At 35.4% G+C, this 19017-nt stretch overlaps 1 protein-coding gene across 2 annotated transcripts in view; it reads right to left on the bottom strand.

The window, feature by feature from the left end:
- The window catches only part of CPSF2 (cleavage and polyadenylation specific factor 2), a 36816-nt gene that overhangs the window by 6871 nt on the left and 10928 nt on the right, over positions 1-19017 (bottom strand). For both annotated transcript variants that reach the window (XM_039884052.1, XM_039884051.1), the window contains exons 4-13: positions 18130-18289; positions 17946-18051; positions 16927-17056; positions 16155-16270; positions 14795-14982; positions 13828-14118; positions 4073-4173; positions 3538-3738; positions 1723-1875; positions 435-660 (exon numbers count right to left, since the gene is read on the bottom strand). In XM_039884052.1, the coding sequence (XP_039739986.1) occupies positions 435-660; positions 1723-1875; positions 3538-3738; positions 4073-4173; positions 13828-14118; positions 14795-14982; positions 16155-16270; positions 16927-17056; positions 17946-18051; positions 18130-18289 (1672 nt within the window). The remainder of the gene's footprint in view (positions 1-434; positions 661-1722; positions 1876-3537; positions 3739-4072; positions 4174-13827; positions 14119-14794; positions 14983-16154; positions 16271-16926; positions 17057-17945; positions 18052-18129; positions 18290-19017) is intronic.

Genomic DNA, 19017 nt, shown 5'->3' with positions numbered 1-19017 from the left:
AGGAGTAGAACCCTGACATCTGTGAATTCTCTTAAAACTTCTGAATTTGTGAACCCTCACCATTCCTCCCACCTGCATACTTTTGCAAATGCTGTCCCCTCTGCCTGGAACATTCTTTCTCCCTCTCTTTCCTATTCTACATACGACCCTGACAACCCAACGAACAACCTTTCAGCTTAAGCTTAGTTGTCACTTCCTCCAGGAAATCTTTTGAAACCTCCACATTTGGGTTGGGGTCTCATGGCATCCTGTGCTTTATCAGAGGTGTAACAGTGTGATAAGTACTATTTCCTTGTTACAAGCCCCACAGACTGTAAGCTCTGCTAAGGCGGGGTACAGGTCTGTCTCACGCACCACTGCATTCCTCATGTACCTGTCCTAATCTGCAACAGAACGTACTTACTTCTTTGTGACTCAAATGCCAGCGTATTTACCTGGTAGATGTGAGTTTCACTAGTGGCGTCAACTGTTTCATGTAGCTTTGGCATGTACACTTTAATATCTTTTCCACCGAATGCACGGCAGCACTCTGCAAGATCCTGACTGGCCTCTGGTGGTCCATGGACAATGATCAACTGTCGTGGTTTCATCTGATTGATGATCTTTTTAATGGAATCTCCATCAGAGCGTCCTTCATAGTCTATGTAGGTAACCCTGGCTCTGTAATTAGACATGATTATTCAAGCTTACTCTTCTGAACCCCAAAAAAATAATGGGAAATATTTTATTATTTCATCAAAATTAAAGATTTTTTAAACGAAGTAGGCCATGGACAACTCTTAAAAACAAATAACACAATGGAAGACAATATTATTTGCATTGTCTAAAACTAACCAGATAATACCCAGAATATATAATGAACTCCTAAAAATCAGTAACAAAAAGGACATATGCATAAAGGACATAAACATGGACTTTACAGAAGAAAAAACAAAAAAGGTAACAAGCATTTGAAGAGATAATCAAATTCAATAATCACAGTAAAACAAATTTAAACAGTACTGATATTTTATACTGATTAGACTATAAAACTTGGAAGAGTTAGACAATGCTAAATGTTAGTGAGGAAACAGGGGTGAAGGAAGCCTCTTGCTCTGCTAGTGAAAACATAAACCGGTACAGCCATTGTGGAGGAAAGTTTGTGATAATATGCACTATTTAGGCCTTAGTTATACCTAAGAATATATACTAAATGATATCAATGGACAATAAACCAGTTTACTCCCTAATGAGTTTTTTTAAATTCCAAAATGATGATTTACTGGTGTTATTAACTGTACCACATAGAAAAGGAAAAAAGGGTTTTTAACTACTGCAGATCAAAATAGTATTTTTAAGAAATTAGGGCACTAAAGACATTTAAGTCCAGGAGTATATTTTATGAAACGAGCACTTAGGAAAATTAAACTTGGGAACTGTATAACATCACCTGCTAGTAGACATACTAAAAAGGCCAAAAAGCATGTTTCTTCACATAAAGGTACAATTTAATGTTTAACCCTCTCCTCACCACCAATTCGATTACTTTAGCATTCAAATATAATTAATGAAGAGAAAATACCACCATACTTCACAAGTCTTTACATGGAAAAAGGAAATTAAATTTTAAGAGTACAAACCTACTAGAGGATATTCAGAAATTTCACTTTTGAAACAGCTTAAATTATGTAATTCAAGTGCTTGAAACTTTATCTATTTTCAAAATGCAATGAAAGCACTTACTTTATTTCAATAGACTCTGTCATAGAAATACACTTAGTGGGAACATCAGATAAATCCTGATCCATGGGTTCATCTCCATTTGTCAAGCCAGATTCTAATTTGCTTTTTTCTTCTTCAGTAGCTTGAAGTTCCGGCACTAAGAAATCCTCTGGTCTAAATAATAAGTCTCTAATTAGAAGTAGTAACAATCAAGTTAATCTTATATATAATTAACCAGTAGATGGCATAATTTCTAGACCCCTCTTATAGCTGAAGATTTAAATATACATGTGATCCAAAGCCAGTGCAGCTTCCTGATACCCATTATCAGCTGACTGCATATATTATGTTCTTCAAGACCATTAAGCAGTACTCTTTAAGACAAGAAGACTGAGATACAAAATCATTAGCTCCCTCAAAAGCCTTCATCTTTATTTCAACGAACTACTAACACATCTATCTTCTTGTTTTTACTTCCAACATCAGAGAGAATTGTATGTGAAAATTTAAAAAAAAAATCTTTTAAAATGTTTTCTCTACTCTACTATAATTATCTAGGCCACCCCAAATCCAGTCACACTCCGCTCTAGAATCCCAGCCTCTGTTACCCAACGTCTAGCCTGCTGCAGCGGCTTCTTAGCCCCTGGAGTCCACTATCTCTACACTGCAAACCACATAATAACGACAGCAGTAGCAACCACTTACAGCGCATTTATATGAGTCGGGTTCTATGCTAAGTGCCCTAGAAACACAACTTCATTTCATTCTTATCCCCATTTTTCAGATAAGGAAATTGAAGCTGAAGAACACTGTCCACATGCTAAACAGACTGCCCACTGTGGAATGGTAAATAAACTCACCAATGCTGGTTAGATTGCTATTTTTCCTCTCTACTATTTTAGAGAGCCGAGTAGATAGTGGAATTTTCCTAATTAAATCCAGGCATGACCTAAGTCCACTATATGTTCAAGATAGCATTGTGAAAGTACAAAGAAAGTACAAGGGGGGCCTAACTGTATTGCAGTAGCAAGGAAGAAACAGGAAAGGTTTCCAGTAGTTTGTGAGGCCAGATTCAGCAGCCTGGACACCTGGGGTGGGGAGGTGAAACAAGGCAGAAGGAAAAACATATGCAAAAGCATTAACATAAAAAAGCTGAGCAGGAGGAAAACTGAGAAGGCTGAGGACCACCAGAGTGGAGGAAGCACACTGACATAACAGAAGTACATAGAAACATAGCAGAAAAGTAAGGAGAAACCAGATCGCGAAAGACATCATGCACTGTGCCAAGGCATTTGACATTTGCCTGAAAGTGACGGAAACCCTCAAGGGTCTTTATACAGGATAGCAGTGTTTTCAAATGTGAGATTAGAACATGTGATTTCGGGTTTTTTCTAATAGTGGATATTGATTTTATAGATTTTCCATGGTTCCACTCATGCTATCTTATATTCCTCTTGTAACTAAAACATGTATACAGCACTATTTGAGACATAACCCATTTCCCAAACTTAACAGAATCCCATCCATCAAAGGTTCTTCCTATCCTATGTCTTTCTTCAATGCATGTCCTTTCTCTCTTTTTTTTAAAGTCTTGATCATCTTTTCAAACTTTTCACAAACCTAAAAAAATAAAACTACAGTGTTCTTTTAATACTAATTCTCTTTATGTTCCTCAATCGATTTTTAAGTTTCAAACTACAAGTCTTCTATATCTTTCAAGCCGAGGTACTCAGAAACTAACAAGTGCACTACAACCAGAAAGACCAAATTCACTGAGCTCAAACACAGTTAATACCTCTAATGCATAAGAAAGAAAAGCTTGTTTTGCTTACATACTTGATAATTTCTCCATATTCATCCCATTTAATTCTTTCTTCTGGGGCAGGAAACATAGGATAAGACTTTTTAGCCTGTTTGAAGAAACTTCCTTTACGACTACCTTCACCTTTCATCATCAGGTCATGCTTAGTCTTATGGGCCGAGGGCTGATCAATATCTTCCTCAACATCACTCTCGTCGCTGGAATCTATATCAGCCCTAGGATGATTTTGGAATAGATGAAGGTCATAAAGTACCCAAAAGATTTTGAATTAATGTTTATAAAATTGTTTTTAATACTGAATACTAACTGAATAATGAAATTATCAATATTATTAGGTTGATATTTTGTAAAACACAGCATTAACTGCCAGTTAATAAATACATATTAATATCAGCACTGAAAGAATTTGGTATTCTAGCATCATTTCAAAGATGTAACGAAAGTAATGAAGTTAAAAGTTAAGTATTTTCAATTAAACTTTTTTATGTTAGAAATAAGTTTTTCTCGAATTACATATATAAATTTATAATTTGTAGGAAAATAACTCACTCTTTTGACTGCTCAAGCTTTTTAGCAGCTTCTTTCTTTAGTTTCTCTTTTTCCAAGTATTCTTCAAGTTCTTTCCCTTCAAGCTTTACACGTTTCCTCAACTAAAGAAAAATAGCGGACAAAAGGAAATATCGATATTAGGGAGTTAAGGCAGTGGGGTGTGAGATACATCCCATCTCTAAATTGAGTCATCGTTTGCAAACTAAATTTTCCTCTGGAAATTATTCAAGTTTCTGTTACGTGCACTTACCGATCCTATTTAGATTAATACTAAAATAGAGCTGTCACGTTTCTAGGATGGGTTTAAGGTAAATCAAACTGGTTTTAAAAATCACCAATCAGAAAAAGAAAATACGGAAAAGTATTTTTATAATTTGGTATAGGTGAGGCCTATACATGACATTAAAACCCAAAAGCCATAAAAAAAAAAGATGAATAAATATGGCAATATGAAAAAATAAAATCGCTTTGACATTTTAAATCTCAAAAGGTTAAAAGATATTTTAAGTTATTTGTAGCACTGTATGACTATCCAAAGCTACTTTTTCCTAAGACCTCTTCTAAATCAGTTAAGAAAAAGATGACCCACACATCAGACAAGGACAAAATATATATAATAAAAGCACTTTACAAAATAATAACTAATAACCCTAAAACAGGTCTAATTTCGCTAATGACTTTTGAAAAATGCAAATTTTTAAAAACGTAATGCCATTTTTTAATCTATGAGACTGGCAACCCTAACTACTATATGGGAAAGGGTGCCTTCATCCACTGTCTATTAGTACAACTATGTCAGAAGGTGATTTGCCAACATCTAAAAATAAAAACGTGCTTGTCATTTAACATAGCATTTCTACTTGTAGGAATTTATCGTATTGAAAGAATCACGCAATGTGAAAAAAATAATAAATACATTGAAGCAATGTCTCTAATAGCAAAAAACTGGACACATTTTAAAATCCATCGACACAAACTGATTACATCAGTAGTTCTCAAACTTTTTGATTCAGGATTGCCTTAGAGTCTTAAAAATTACTGAGAACCCCCAAAGGCTTTTAATATTTTAAATTAAAATATAATTGACATAAAACATTAGTTTCAGGTATACAGGGCTTCATTTTTTGTATATTTATCAATATTTACCACATTAGAGAATTTAAAATTTTTAAATATTAATCTGTCCATTAAAAAATAATAAAACCACTACATGTTAACATTAACATATGTTTACAAAAGATAATTATATTTTCCAAAGTAAAAAACAATTAATGGGAAATAATAGCATTATTTTGCATTTTTGCAAATCTCTTTAAACATCTGGCTTAATAGCAAGCAGCTGGATTCTCACATCTGCTTCTGCATTTGATCTCTTGCAATATGTTGGTTTTGTTACAGTATGCGAAAAAAATCTAGCCTCATACAGCTACATAGTTGAAAAGGAAAAATATTTAAATATGAATATTCTTATGAAGAGTAATTCTTATGAATATTCTTCTTGATATTATATTAAAACTCAAAAAGTGGTAGTTTCTTAAAGATTATTTGTAATGCAGGATCTGAAGTCATACCAATGACTTTTGGTACTCTGTTATATGAAATGTATTGATTTATCTCATATTTTGAATGGATCTTTCATTCACGCATTATTTTGCAACATCATGCATCAGTTATTTATAAAATATTGGTTTACCAGGTTACATAGATCTTACACATGCTGACAATATTTGAAAAATCACATTTGCAAATATCACCACCAATCTCATCAGAAAAGTCTTTTACGGTTAAGTTATCAATCCCATAGTGATGGGTATACATTTTCTAAAATTCTAATTTTCATGTGAAAGTTTGAACTTTATCGAGTTTAAGCAATAAATGCTATTGTTTTCCTTAAAGTGACCAGCTCAATTTATTCCATTTTGAGAAAATATCTAAGTCTGAATAATCATGTCATTATTTCAAGTGAAAACGGTGTTCCAAGAAAAAATGGTTAGTTCAACTCACAACTCAAACAATTGTACAAGTGATTTTCTTCAAGACAACCACTGTACTTTATATGCAACACAAATGCTTTACACATACTTCCTATCTTGTCACCCAGATTAGTTAAAAATCTTTTACTAAAAGAATTTAGTAAACTAAATAACTTCTACTGCTTCATCAAGGACGTTTGTAAGTGAAACTGACTTTTTTTCAAACAAGCATGTAGCAATGAAAAATGCAGTGATTACTAGCAGTTTTGTGCTACTGCCTTGATATACACGAAGGCACCAGCACGCTACCTGCCACTGCTTTCACTTGTCAGTACAAATGCAGGGACAGTGAGAAACAAATAAACCCTCAATGTTATCATGAAAAACAGTTTCCACCTTGCAGACTCCCTGAAGGGTCTCAGGCTCCCAAGGGGTCCTCACACCATACTTTTGAGAACCACTGGATTAAATAATCACAATACATATGTACTATGTATTATTATAAAATTACTAAAAAGAATTCATTCATTTGTTGTTTGTACAAATTAATATACAAATTAATATAAGGTAAATCTGTATCTACTTATACTGTTCAAGAAAGACTCAGATAAAAAAAGCTAGTTTCAGAATATGTGGATAATTTGGTCCAATTTCTTTATAAAAAAAAACAGCATATAGTATGTGAATAGGGAAAAAATTGAGAACGTATATCCTTCAAAAATGTCAACAGTCATGACAACTAAATGCAGTGTGTAATTCTGGATGGGATCCCAAATGAAAAAGCAAAGGGTAACTATAAAGGACATTGTTGCGGCAATTAGCAAAAGATGAATGGGGTCAGTAGATGAAATGGTAGTATGTTATCAATGCTTATTTCCTTGACTCAATGGATGTACTATGGTTTTGCAGGAGAGTGTCCTTGTTTAGGTAATGGACACTGCTACGTTTAGAGATAATGGAACATCTACAGTTTCAAATAATTCAGAAAAAAAAACTAATATTGTATATGTATATATAGCAGAAGTGATAAGACAAATCCAGTGAAATGCTGACAACTGGGGAATCTGGGTATACTATTTTTATGACTTTTCTGTTAACTTTGAAATTATTTCAAAATAAAAAGTAACAAAAAAATTAAACCAAAATCAAGTGATTCTAGTGTACAGCATGAATGAGTGATATACATGTTTACATCTGGCATCCCACATCTTACTTGAAAATAAATTGTTTCGAAAAGTGTCATTATTTTCCTTTACAAATACACTGTTGAGAACTTATACAGATGCCTGTCTAACCTACATATAAATTTTAACAGAACATTTACCACATAATTTAGTTTATGCCTGTTGCTATAATAAATTTTGCTCTCTATCTTATCTTTCATTTAAGATATCTAAGATTAATGGCTATATTCAGAAACAGAGTTCTAGAATAATCAACATTAAGATATTTTTCTTTCTACTCCTTCACTCTATTACCTCCAAGTTATTCCTTTTCCTAATCAAATCTATTCCAATTTATTAAGCCTTATTCATTTACTATATCTTTGCTCTTTTTAAAGGAGTTAACTCAGGAGAGCAATAAATGTAGACAAAAAAATATATAATAAACTCTTGTCTAACATGATAAGAAATCAGGTTTATTACATATTCACTAATTTGCTCATTCCTGAATTCCACCAACATTTTTCTGTGTGCTAGAGATTTTAAAAAAAAACCAAGATCCCTTTTCTCATGGAACTTGTATTCTAGTTGCTGGTGGAAAAAGCAAGACAACAAGGAAAATACCAGATAGTAATGAGTGCTGGGAAAAATACTTAAAGGTGATGCATTGACAACTGAGTAGGTATTTTAGATTGGCAGTCAGAGAAGGCCAATCTGAGGAGGTGACCTTTGAACCGAGACTTGAATGACGAGAAGCCAGCCAAGTGCAAAGCTGGGAAAGAACATCATACGCAGAAGGAACGCCTAGTGCAGAGGCTCTGTCTGCTGCAGTGCAGCAGTGCAGAGCACAGAGACGGTGGAATGAGATAAGGTCAGAAAGGGTTAGAAATCAGATCATGTGGGACCTTAAAAGCCAGGGTAAGGAGTTTTGATTTTATTCAGAGAGCAGAAGGAAGACACTGGAGGGTGTCGGCAAGGGAGTGACATGAAATGATGAATGTTTAAAAGATGCCTTTGGGAGTTGTTCAATGGGTAGTTTCAGTTTGGTAAGATGAAAAGTTCATATAGTTAACACTGCTATGCTGGACCCTTAAAAATGGTTAGAAAGTGAATTTTGTTGTTTTTTTTTTTTTTACCACAATAAAGAGAGAGAGACAGAGAACTCTTTGGCTACTATGAGAAGAAGGATTAATAGAGTATAACCGTAAAAATAGAGAAACCTGTTAGGAAACTCTGCACAGTCCAGGCCAGCGCATTTAGCATGGGCTAGGATGGTGGCCGGGACGATGGTAGTGGAGCTGGAAAAAAGTAGACAGAGTTAGGATAGATCTAGAGGTCGAGCCAATAGGACTTGCTGCTAGATTGAATATGGGTGTTGAGGGAAAGGTAAGGAATTGAAAATAAGTTTCAGTAATCTGTGCATTAAAAGTCAGGACAGAGGTTACCATTGAAAAGGACCTAGATACAGGCTAGACAACAACTGTGTTCAACTTGCGAAAACTCATCGCAGCATATGCTTACAATATGCACACTTTTCAGTATATATTCAAAGAACAGGTTTTTTTTAATTTCTAGATTTTTGGCTTGAGTCAGTAGGTGGAAGTGCTGCTATTCCCTAAGATGAGGAAGACTCAGAGAAGTCTGGGAGTAGAGGAGGAGTCACAGTAAAAGTTGTTTTGGATGTGACCAAACAGAGGAAAAAGTGATAGATAATGGACAGAAAAGGAAAAACCTCTAACGAGGTGAGAGGGGAAAGAGCATTAAGTACTGGCTATTAAAAAAATCAAAAACCTAACGTTTCAAGTTTAAACTCTGAATGCCATTTTCGTTTTTTTTTTTGAAACTTAAACCACTTTAAATGTTCTTTTTATTAATTCCTCAAATGGCATATCAGCCTTAATTGAATTTCTAGTAATTAATATTTCCTAATACAGCATTTCATATCTGATGAAACCATTTCAAGTATTTCTCAGTTCTTTTAACTTTGTATTTCTAAGCTATTAAATAACCCAAAAGACAGTATTTTTTTACTTTGGTATCCTTGCTCCAAATCTTTCCTCAGCAAATCTGTATTTATAGCGAACGTATATCAGATTTTAGTTACTATTATTATGCTTTTCTTAAGTCCAGTTCATAGGTACCCTTACTAATTCACTTTTAACAAATTAAACATTCCTTAAAATGGCTACTATGAAGACAAAATGAAAAGCAGTCATCTGAAATTTTGCACAACTCTAACAGTTATTAACCTGTTCAGTATCAATTGCTATAAACTAAGTTAATAAGGCTAGTTTTGGAAAAATTGATCGATTTGATGGGTGGGTTATTAACAAAACGATCTTTTGGTGTAAGGTCATTTGACTAATTGTCTTGCTCCTGTAATAGGAGATAAGGCAGCAAATGCAGATGCGGAAACAGGTTAAGCTATTAGTGCTGAGAAGATAATGGAAGTCCTATCTGACTACTTCCACCTCTCAGTTGAGTTTAAAACAAGATCATGTCCCATCCGTGAGAACTGAGATGGAGTTGTAGAATTTTTGAGAAGAAAGGAGGTGTGAAACTGTCCTACCAGAAAGTACAAAAAGGAATAGCCCACAGAATGCTGAGTGCTAGTGTTGGGTCCCCTTTTGAGATGTGACATTGTAAATGTAAGGGAAAACCCATCCACACAGTATTTAACTCCAGTAACATGAAGTTGCTTGGGTATAGACAGAACTAAGCAAACAGTTCAAAGTCAAGGCTTTGCCAGCTGAGTACAGACAGAAGGATAAGAGAATTAAAGGTGTTTAAAAAATAATGACGGACCACTGACTTTTCAAAGCTGGAGGAATGATGACAGTGAAAATGGTGAGGTTCGTGAACTCAAAGTCCCAATGGCACCAAGGAACTGTTGGCGTGGCAGTAATAGAGCAAGCCAGCTGTAAGATCACAGTGGGATGCATGAGGAAGGGATGCAGAGAAACATAACAAGGTTAAGAGGTTAAGGGCATGACCGTGGGAGCAGATAGCATGATCGTGGGAAGGCATGGAGGAAAAGGTCACTAAGAACTAGAGTCAAGAAACAGAGGGCCAGGAAACTGGATGGATATGAGTGCTAAGGTCATCAAGAATGGAGGCCAGAGTATGAGTGGACAGGAAGGCTGTCAACCAGGGTCCAAAGTCACCAATGAATGCCAGAGAATAACCAAGAGATTAGTAAATGTCAGGAACAAGAAGGGATTAGCGTATTGTCAAGTGTGATGCAAAGTACATGAAAAATGAAAGAGAAAAAAAAAAAGAGCATCTATTTGAGAGGGCTGCAGGAGAAAGAGTACTATTAGGGAACAGCCAGATTCCAATTAAGGAAAGAGCGTGGAAGGAACTTTTCAAAGAGAGATTAAGACAGTGTATATGTATACTGTCTGGGTGTGGGTCTGGGGATTACCGCGGAAGGGTTCAAGAATGAGAATTTCCAAGGGGAAAAAATGGCGTAGATGACAGAGGCTCTATTCATCCCCCTGGCGACCAAATCAAGGTTGTGACAGAAACAAGGAGTGAGCAGCAAGGAAACATCACCTGGGATCTAGATGAACAGGCCACACAACTAGGGAGAGAACTAAGAAATCATCCTGCAAGGGCAAATGGAAGTATGGGGTGAGGACGCGAGGCTGCCCGTACTGAGTGGCTGCGTGGGAGCCTGCGCCAGCGGCAGACACAGACTCCTCTTAAAGGGGCCACGTCCGCAAGCGGACTTCTGGTGTGACAGACCTGCTCGTTCTGACCAGCAATGCTGGTTCGGCTGCTCAGGGACTTAAAGGAGGGCACGGAGTAGTTAGAATGAGGACCAAAGCTAGGCTCTCTCCCAGGCCGAAGTGCAAGCAGTATCCATTGTTCCTCTGTTGAGCCCTCCCCGCTCCCAGTGTGCAGACTCAGCACTGCCACAGCAGAGACATCATCGAACTGGATAACAGAGGTCACTCTGCCCAGAGGATTCCCTGAAACTGCCTCCTCCGACTCGCAGCCCCACCCAAGCCACATCTAGGTGTATCCTCAGCAAGTCAGGTGCTCCTTGCTGCGCAGCACCAAGACTCATACTGGTGGCACCTGGCCTCGGTTTCTGGTGGGGCCTTCTGAGGCAACTATAAGCACAACATCTGTGCATTGCTTGCTGAATCTTAACAGGTGGCCTCAGAGGGGCCCAAGCTTGGGCTAAATTTGGCCTGCAGCTGAACCACTCAGGACTGTGCCACTGCATACCTACTACACAAAGCCGCACTAATAAGACCGGAAGATTTAGAAGCTTTTGCTTAATACATAGGAACAGACACAGAAAGGCAGCCAAAATGAGAAGACAAAGAAGCAGAAACCATATGAGAGAACAGAACAGAGATCTAGAAATAATGGAGTCAAGCAATCTCACAGATGCAGAGTTCAAAACGCTGGTTATAAAGATGCTCAAGGAACTTATGAGAGGGGTAGGTGAATTTAGTGAGAACTTCAACAAAGAGATAAAAAAACAAAAATGGAAATGGAAATTATAAAAGGGAACCAGTCAGAAATTAAGAATACATTATCTGAGATGAGAATTATACAAAACGGAATAAACAAAGTGAATAAAGAAGAGGATCAAATGACCTGTATAGAGGATGAGAAAGCCAAGGACACTCAATCAGAATGGCAAGGAAAAAGAAGCCAAGACTATAGTAATAATTTAAGGAGCCTATGAGACACTATGAAAGGTAAAAATATCCATGTCATCAGGGTACCTGAAGGAAAACAAAATGAACAGCTATTTGAAGAAATAATGATGGAAAACTTCCCTAACCTGATGCAGGAAATAGACATAAAATCCCAGGATGCTCAGAGAGTTCCAAAAACCAGGAACCCAAAGAGGCCCACACCAAGACACATAATTAAAATGCCAAAGGTTAAATACAAAGGAAGAAGCTTAAAAGCAACAAGAGAAAAGCAGTTAGTTGCCTACAAGGAAGCACCCATAAAACTGGCAGCTGATTTCTCAAAAGAAACTATGCAGGACAGAAGGGCTTGGCACAAAATATTTGACATGATGAAAACCCAGGATCTACAACCAAGAATATTTTATCCAGAAAAGCTATCATTTAGAGTTGAAGGGCAGATAAAGAGCTTCCCAGACAAAAATAAGTTAAAGGAATTTATCAACACCAAACCAGTATTACAGGAAATGTTGGAGGGATTTCTTTAAGAAGAAAAAACATGTATCAAAAACTGGAATAAAGATGGCAACAACTACATTCCTATCAACAAGTACCTCAAATGGAAAAGAATTATGTGCTCCAACCAAAAGGTAGAATGGCTGAATGGATAAGAAAACAAGATCCCTACATATGCTCCCTACAAGAGACTCACTTCAAATTAGAAGACACACACAGACTAAAAGGAAGGGGATGGAAAAAGACATTGCCTTGATGCACCTAGAGGGTATCGTGTTGAATGAAATGGGTCAGATAGAGAAAGATAAATATCGCATGATTTCACGTCCATGTGGAATCTAAAGAACGAAATCAACAATAACAACAACAACAAAAGCAGAAATAAACTCATAGATACAGAGAATATTTTGAGGACTACTAGATGGGAGTGGGGTGAGGGGGGAAAAAGAGGGCAAAGGGATTAGAGGTACAGGTGAATGGTTGCAGAGTAGACATGAGGATGTAGAGTACAGCTGGGGAAGATGGTTAATAATGATGGTTACTCAGCCATTAAAAAAAATGAAATCCTACCATTTGCAACGACATGGATGGACCTAAAGGTTATTATGCTGAGTGAAATAAGTCTGACAGAGAAAGATAAATACCATATGATTTCATTTATATGTGGAATCTAAGGAACAAAAAGAACAAACTAATCAATAACAGACTTGCAAATATAGTGGACAATTTGGTTATGGACCAGTGGGGGCCAGGGGAAGATAGGAGAATGGGGTGAAGGGTTAAAGAAGTACAAATCAGTTGACAGTTGGTCACGGGGATAGGGAGCATGCAAAGGGAATGCAGTTAGCATTAACATGATGGCTAGATGGAGGGCCAGGGAAAGGAAGGAACAATTGGAGGGATCATTTTATGAACTACATAGATGTCTAACCAATGTACTGTATACGTGAAACGAATTTAAATAAATTTTAAAAATAAATAAATAAATAAAATTTGGTAGCAACAACAAAAAAATAATGTTGGAATGAATATGTGGGGGGAGATTTGGTGGGGTGATCGCTTTGTGAGTTGCGTGGATCTCTGATCAATATGCTGTCCAGCTGAGGCTGGTGTGTTGTATGCCAACTATAATTGAAAAAAAAACTCACTGAATTGTACAATGTAAACACAGGCAACTAGTTGTCTATTGTATCTGAATAAAGACGGAAAAATGAGAATTTCCAATTAAGGAGCTCTGAAATTTGTGCTATGAAAGGCTCTCTTATTCTGTTATTCTAATAAAAATCTTGAAACAATTTTGAGTTTTATTTTTGGTCACTGATTTTTCATGCATAATATATTCATGCATGCATATAAATTTCATGCATAATATATTTTTGGTCACTGATATATCATGCATAATATATTCTCCAAACAGTGTTAAGATCAAGTTCACGTACGGCGCTTACCTCTATTTCTGTAATTTTTTCAGAAGGATTATCAATTAGGAAACGTGCTAAAGTCCCAGGAGTAGTTCTGTAAGTTAGAATGATTGAGTTTTTAGGGTCCTGACACCACTGAATAAAGAGATCCCTTGAAAATCCACATTCCAGGTCAGGTTGGCTGGCAAGTACTACTTTAGGGCTAGGTACTCGAGCCAAATCAGAAAGACCATGACATAAAGAGAGATGGCGAAACTGAAATGGATTATTTCTTTTGTCTTCAAAACATCTCATCAATTTATCACTCATCCATTCTACCTAATATGGGGGAGAAAGAAAACAATAATCAAAAAATGCTATATTTTAACTTCAGTGTATTCTACAAGGAGTTCAACTTCTATCTTAAGTCTCTTCCCCACACTGGTTGCCTTAAATTTGTACCATTTGACAAGCAGCCTATTTTTTGCTTCGGTTCCTCTATTAGATCCTGCCACCCCAGTGTTCACCCCTAAAAATCCAATTTTGCATTGTTTCACTAATAAGTTACTTTAACTCTATTGAGAAGGCTATGTATAAGTTCTAAATGAGTATCTCAACCCAGAGATTGATATTTCAAGATTAAGAGCTTATTCAAAGGAGAAAAAATTGGATTCTAACATTTCTATCTTATAAAGTTGGTTCTATGTTTTTGTCCTTATATTACAAATTGTGATACTAAGTGTTAGAGGAGAAGCAACTTGCCCGATCTGTACAATGGAGGGAAAAACAGAACCTACTTCATAGGGTGTATAAGGATTAAATGAAATAATAAATGTAAAGCCTGAAAAATAGCTAAGTGGTAAATTTTTAGCTTTTGTTATTATTGTCATCATCATCATTATCATCATCAATCTCTTCAACAGAAAAATAAAACCCAAAGGGCAATTAAGACATTGTTTTCCACAAGCCCAAGCTCCGTAGCAAACTTCATTACAAATGGTAATGGGAAACAAACCTGGGACTTAGAAAATTCCACCACGTTATAACTGACATTATTTAGGAGTGCCAATGAGTAAACACCCAATCCTGCATCCTTAGTTCTCCAAATCTGATCAAGGAGTTGAGCAAGTTCCAAAACTCTGCCTGCAGTGTCCACTGCTATTAATACATTGCCATCACCTCGAAGTGTTTCCAGGACATTTGCTAGAAAACAGAATGTAAAATTCCTATAGAACATAACAATACTTTACTACAAAATTAAAGATAACTTTATATCCATGTTTTTACTATAAAAGCAATAACTTATAAATAAGCAATTACTAAGCCAGGCAAAAAATAAAAAACTTTCATTCAGGCTATTACAAATATTTTTTGTTCTGTGAATATATCTTTCTAGGAGTAAAAAATAATGCCATTAACTCTCAATTTTTTTCATTGAAAAATTATAAATCAGTGATTTCCAATCCTTTTCACCCATAGTACACAGAGAAAATGTTATTTGTACAGTACACTGCAAAAATTCAATGAGTAGGCCAAATGCAACCAGCCTTAATAAACTTCATTATAAATAATTCCCAAATTTACACACACATACAACGTACACACCTGCACACACACGTACTTTATATTAATACATACATATTTTGTATGTATGTATGCCTGTAGAGTAAAATACAGATCATATTCTCTTTTCCCACAAATATATATTTATAAATATTTTTAAGCAGATTTCCTTGCTCTAGATGAAAGTACTGAAAATATTTAGTAAAACCAAACTCTGGCAAAAAACAGGAATTGAAGAACTTCTTAAAGTTAGTATTATGGGTGATACTTTTTAAATGTTAGGTGAAGGCAGTGTTTTCGAACATGTTTATAAGTGGAATCCAACTTTCCCTGCTAAAATCCCACATAGCTAATAAAAAAAGCAATACAAGGTAAAGCAACTCCAGCCAACACAAAAGCAGCCGAGAACAGCCCAGAACCAAGAGTACTAGGTTAGAGCATATAGCACCCAATGCCAAAATCGTCAACTACTGGCACCTTCATTTATCTCCTTTATTCTAATTTTCCTTTTAGAGTATGAATGTTTTTCTAACAGATTTATATGAAATTTTTATATATATTGGCATTCTCTAGACATGTACCAGAGAGTGCTTGGGAGAAGCCAATCTTTGTACCTATCTCACAAATGTTAAATTCAAACCAACTAATGCCATCTCTTCGTACAAAATATTGACGTGGTTCCATAATAGTTTTTTAAAAATATTAGAGTTAGCGAATCTCTATGACAAGAAAAACGTTAACCAGAACAAACAGGAATTCATGCTACCATGCACTTCTGCAGCTCTTTAAAAAGGTCTTCACGTAATACATACTCAGAAGCTGCTCATCTCTCTGTTTTCTCCTCGGCTGCACATACGTAGCATTAAATGAATCTGTGATAAGTAGGGAGGGTCTGCTTAACATTTCCAAGGAACATCCATTTAAGTGGCTATAACAAAGTTGAAGAAGAGAAATATTCTATATCACTTCAAATAAACAATAGCTTATCTTACGTAAAATATAATTAACTTGTTCTATAAAGTTTTTTTCCACCTCCAACTATAAAAGCATACATACTCGCTGATAAGAAAATCTGGTAAATTAAAAAAAAGAAAGAAAGAAAATGAAGATCTTCCAGAGTATCATCATTCAGATATAATCAATATAATATTCTGTGAGTGCAAAATGAAGTATTTAAAATATTAAACTATGTGTCTCCTTTTCAAGGGTCTGACTTTAAATATAGTTATATTAGATGGTAATTACTGATTATACAAAAAAAAAATCACAAATTTCCTTTAATGAGTAGGTCAAGAGCATATAGAGTTTGATGTATAAAAATTAATCTCCTCTGCAACATCTCTGGGAAGATATCTGTTTTATACAGTGGATACTAACTGTACTTTCAAATATATCTTTTCTCTCCTGTATCATAACTTTCCCTTACAATGCAAATAATTAAGTAATTTTGAAAATATTCACTATTTGGTGCTTTTAAATTGCTCTAGATTTATGGTTAAAAAATAACTTTGTTTCTAATTTTCCCTCCAAAGTATAAAATAATATCAATTGTATTTCCATTAGCTTTTCTCTTGATGTACCTACATCTCCCTCTTGTGGTTGAAATCGACCGCGTAAACAATTTCTTCTTCTCCATCTTTGACTATTTTCCATATTGTTCCACCTATCATATGACCAGCTGGCAGAGGTGTGATAGACAAGCCATGTCCTTTACCTACGTTGACAAGATAATGACAACAGTCAGATTTCTTTTACAACCCTAAAGAAAGGTTATTTATTTGTAAGCTGGTTTTTAATAGGTAGTATATACAATGATACAAAATTCAAAAATAAAAAGGTGCCCAGTGAAATGCACGTCTCACTCTCCTGTCCCCCAGCTACTCCATTCCCTCCTGGAAGCAAACGCTCTTGTCATTTTATTACGTATTCTTGTAGACTTATTTGTGCTTAGGAATAGAAGGCTAGAGATCCAACTTAAAATTACTAGTACTATTAAATTATTTAGTATGAACTAATAAATTTTAATATTTATATTGTACACAAAATTATCAAGTGTTTCCATTTTTGCTAACTTCTAATCTGACAATTCAAATCTCATTACGGTAAAGAATTTTTCCTAAAGAAAAATTAAGTACAAACAAAACTGTTGAGGCCACTGTTACTTCCTGGCTAAATCTTCAGATTCCACTGTTGCAACATTTTTTTCAACACCAAGGTTCATATCTGAAAATCTTTAATACAATTCTCTCTATAGATGCTAAGTATATATTTAATATGTAACTTCTTGACCTAATTAAAAAATAAATTTTTATGCTTGATTCTAGGATTCAGTTGTTTTCCACCCTGCACTGTCAGAGCACTGCATTTACTTCAGTCGCTACTTTCAGTCATCAGCCTGTGAGCTCCCCACAGGAGGATGTGCCCACACTGCACACAGCAAACACTGAACAAGCCTTTTCCAAGTTAAATGGGAAAAGGCCTGAGTTGTTAATATTTTGTTAGTATTTTGTAGTGCCTACAATTTTTACAACAAATTCCCCTTGTACTTTACAGTAGGTTAAACCCCATTAGTCCAATGATTTACTACTGGAGACATTTTTTACCTTTCAAATTCACAATCTGAGAGAATTTTAACTGCTGTATTTTGTCAAAGGCTGCATCCACATCATCTAATGTAAACAGTGTAAAATCTTCTGTATTGTGTCGAGACTAAAAGAAGAACACAAATAAGAGGTTAAAAATAATCACTGCGGAGTGTTAAAAAAATTGTTTAATTGCTCAAATTACCTGATAAAGGTCATACATGAACATCTGTCCCATTTTATAAACAGGAATGGTTGCATAGATAGCACAGTTTAGACCCAGCTTCCCGACGGCATATGGGAGAGCACCAAGATGGAGTGGATCCGGGTGGGACAACAGTACTGCGTCAATCTGGTGGACATGCCTAGGACAAAAAACGAAACAACTTCTTCAAATCTAGTTTTAAGGATAAAGGCAGGACACTCAAAACTAATTCATCAATTCTGATTTCCCTCATTATTCTGAATTGAAAAAAGACTATGCTGGAGTAAAAGAGCAAAACTAAGAGCTAAAAGTATGATACTTATGAATTTCAATTATTACTAGCCCTGTCCTGCATAAATGTCCAAATTATGGTATAAGTTGCAGTAAATATATAGTGTCTAGACACATTTAATAAAGAAAAGTAAAAGAAACAATAGACACCACATGTAAGCTGATTTCAAATGGCTATCTTTTATACCATCAATTTAAGTTTAAGAACTCAGCTTGGAATTTCAGAAATTAAAGAAAAGATATTTACACAGCCACATATTTATTATGAATTTTGCCCCAGCTTTTTCTCATGGTGACTGACAGCATATTCATTATAGTAAAACTTAATCAATGAAGCATATGCTCTCACTGACAAAAAAATTAACAAGAAAAAAATTTTTTGCTAAAACTTCTAAGATTTTTAGATGTTTAAGTCTTCTTTCCTTCCATAATTAGTACAGGACTGCAAACATAACTGAATTGATGGGTTAGTATCCTTTTGTATCTCATAGTCATTATTTTAAGCACCAATTCTTAACATCTAGCATCAAAAGATATAAAAAGATAATGTGCTCTGACTGCAGAACTTTCACATGGAAGGTTTTTCCTCACTTCAAA

This window comes from Pteropus medius, unplaced genomic scaffold (assembly GCF_902729225.1).
Source record: "Pteropus medius unplaced genomic scaffold, Ma_sr-lr_union100, whole genome shotgun sequence".
Lineage (NCBI taxonomy): Eukaryota > Metazoa > Chordata > Mammalia > Chiroptera > Pteropodidae > Pteropus > Pteropus medius.
Note: the sequence above shows the minus strand (reverse complement) of the source record. Positions and strands in the feature narration are given on the sequence as shown.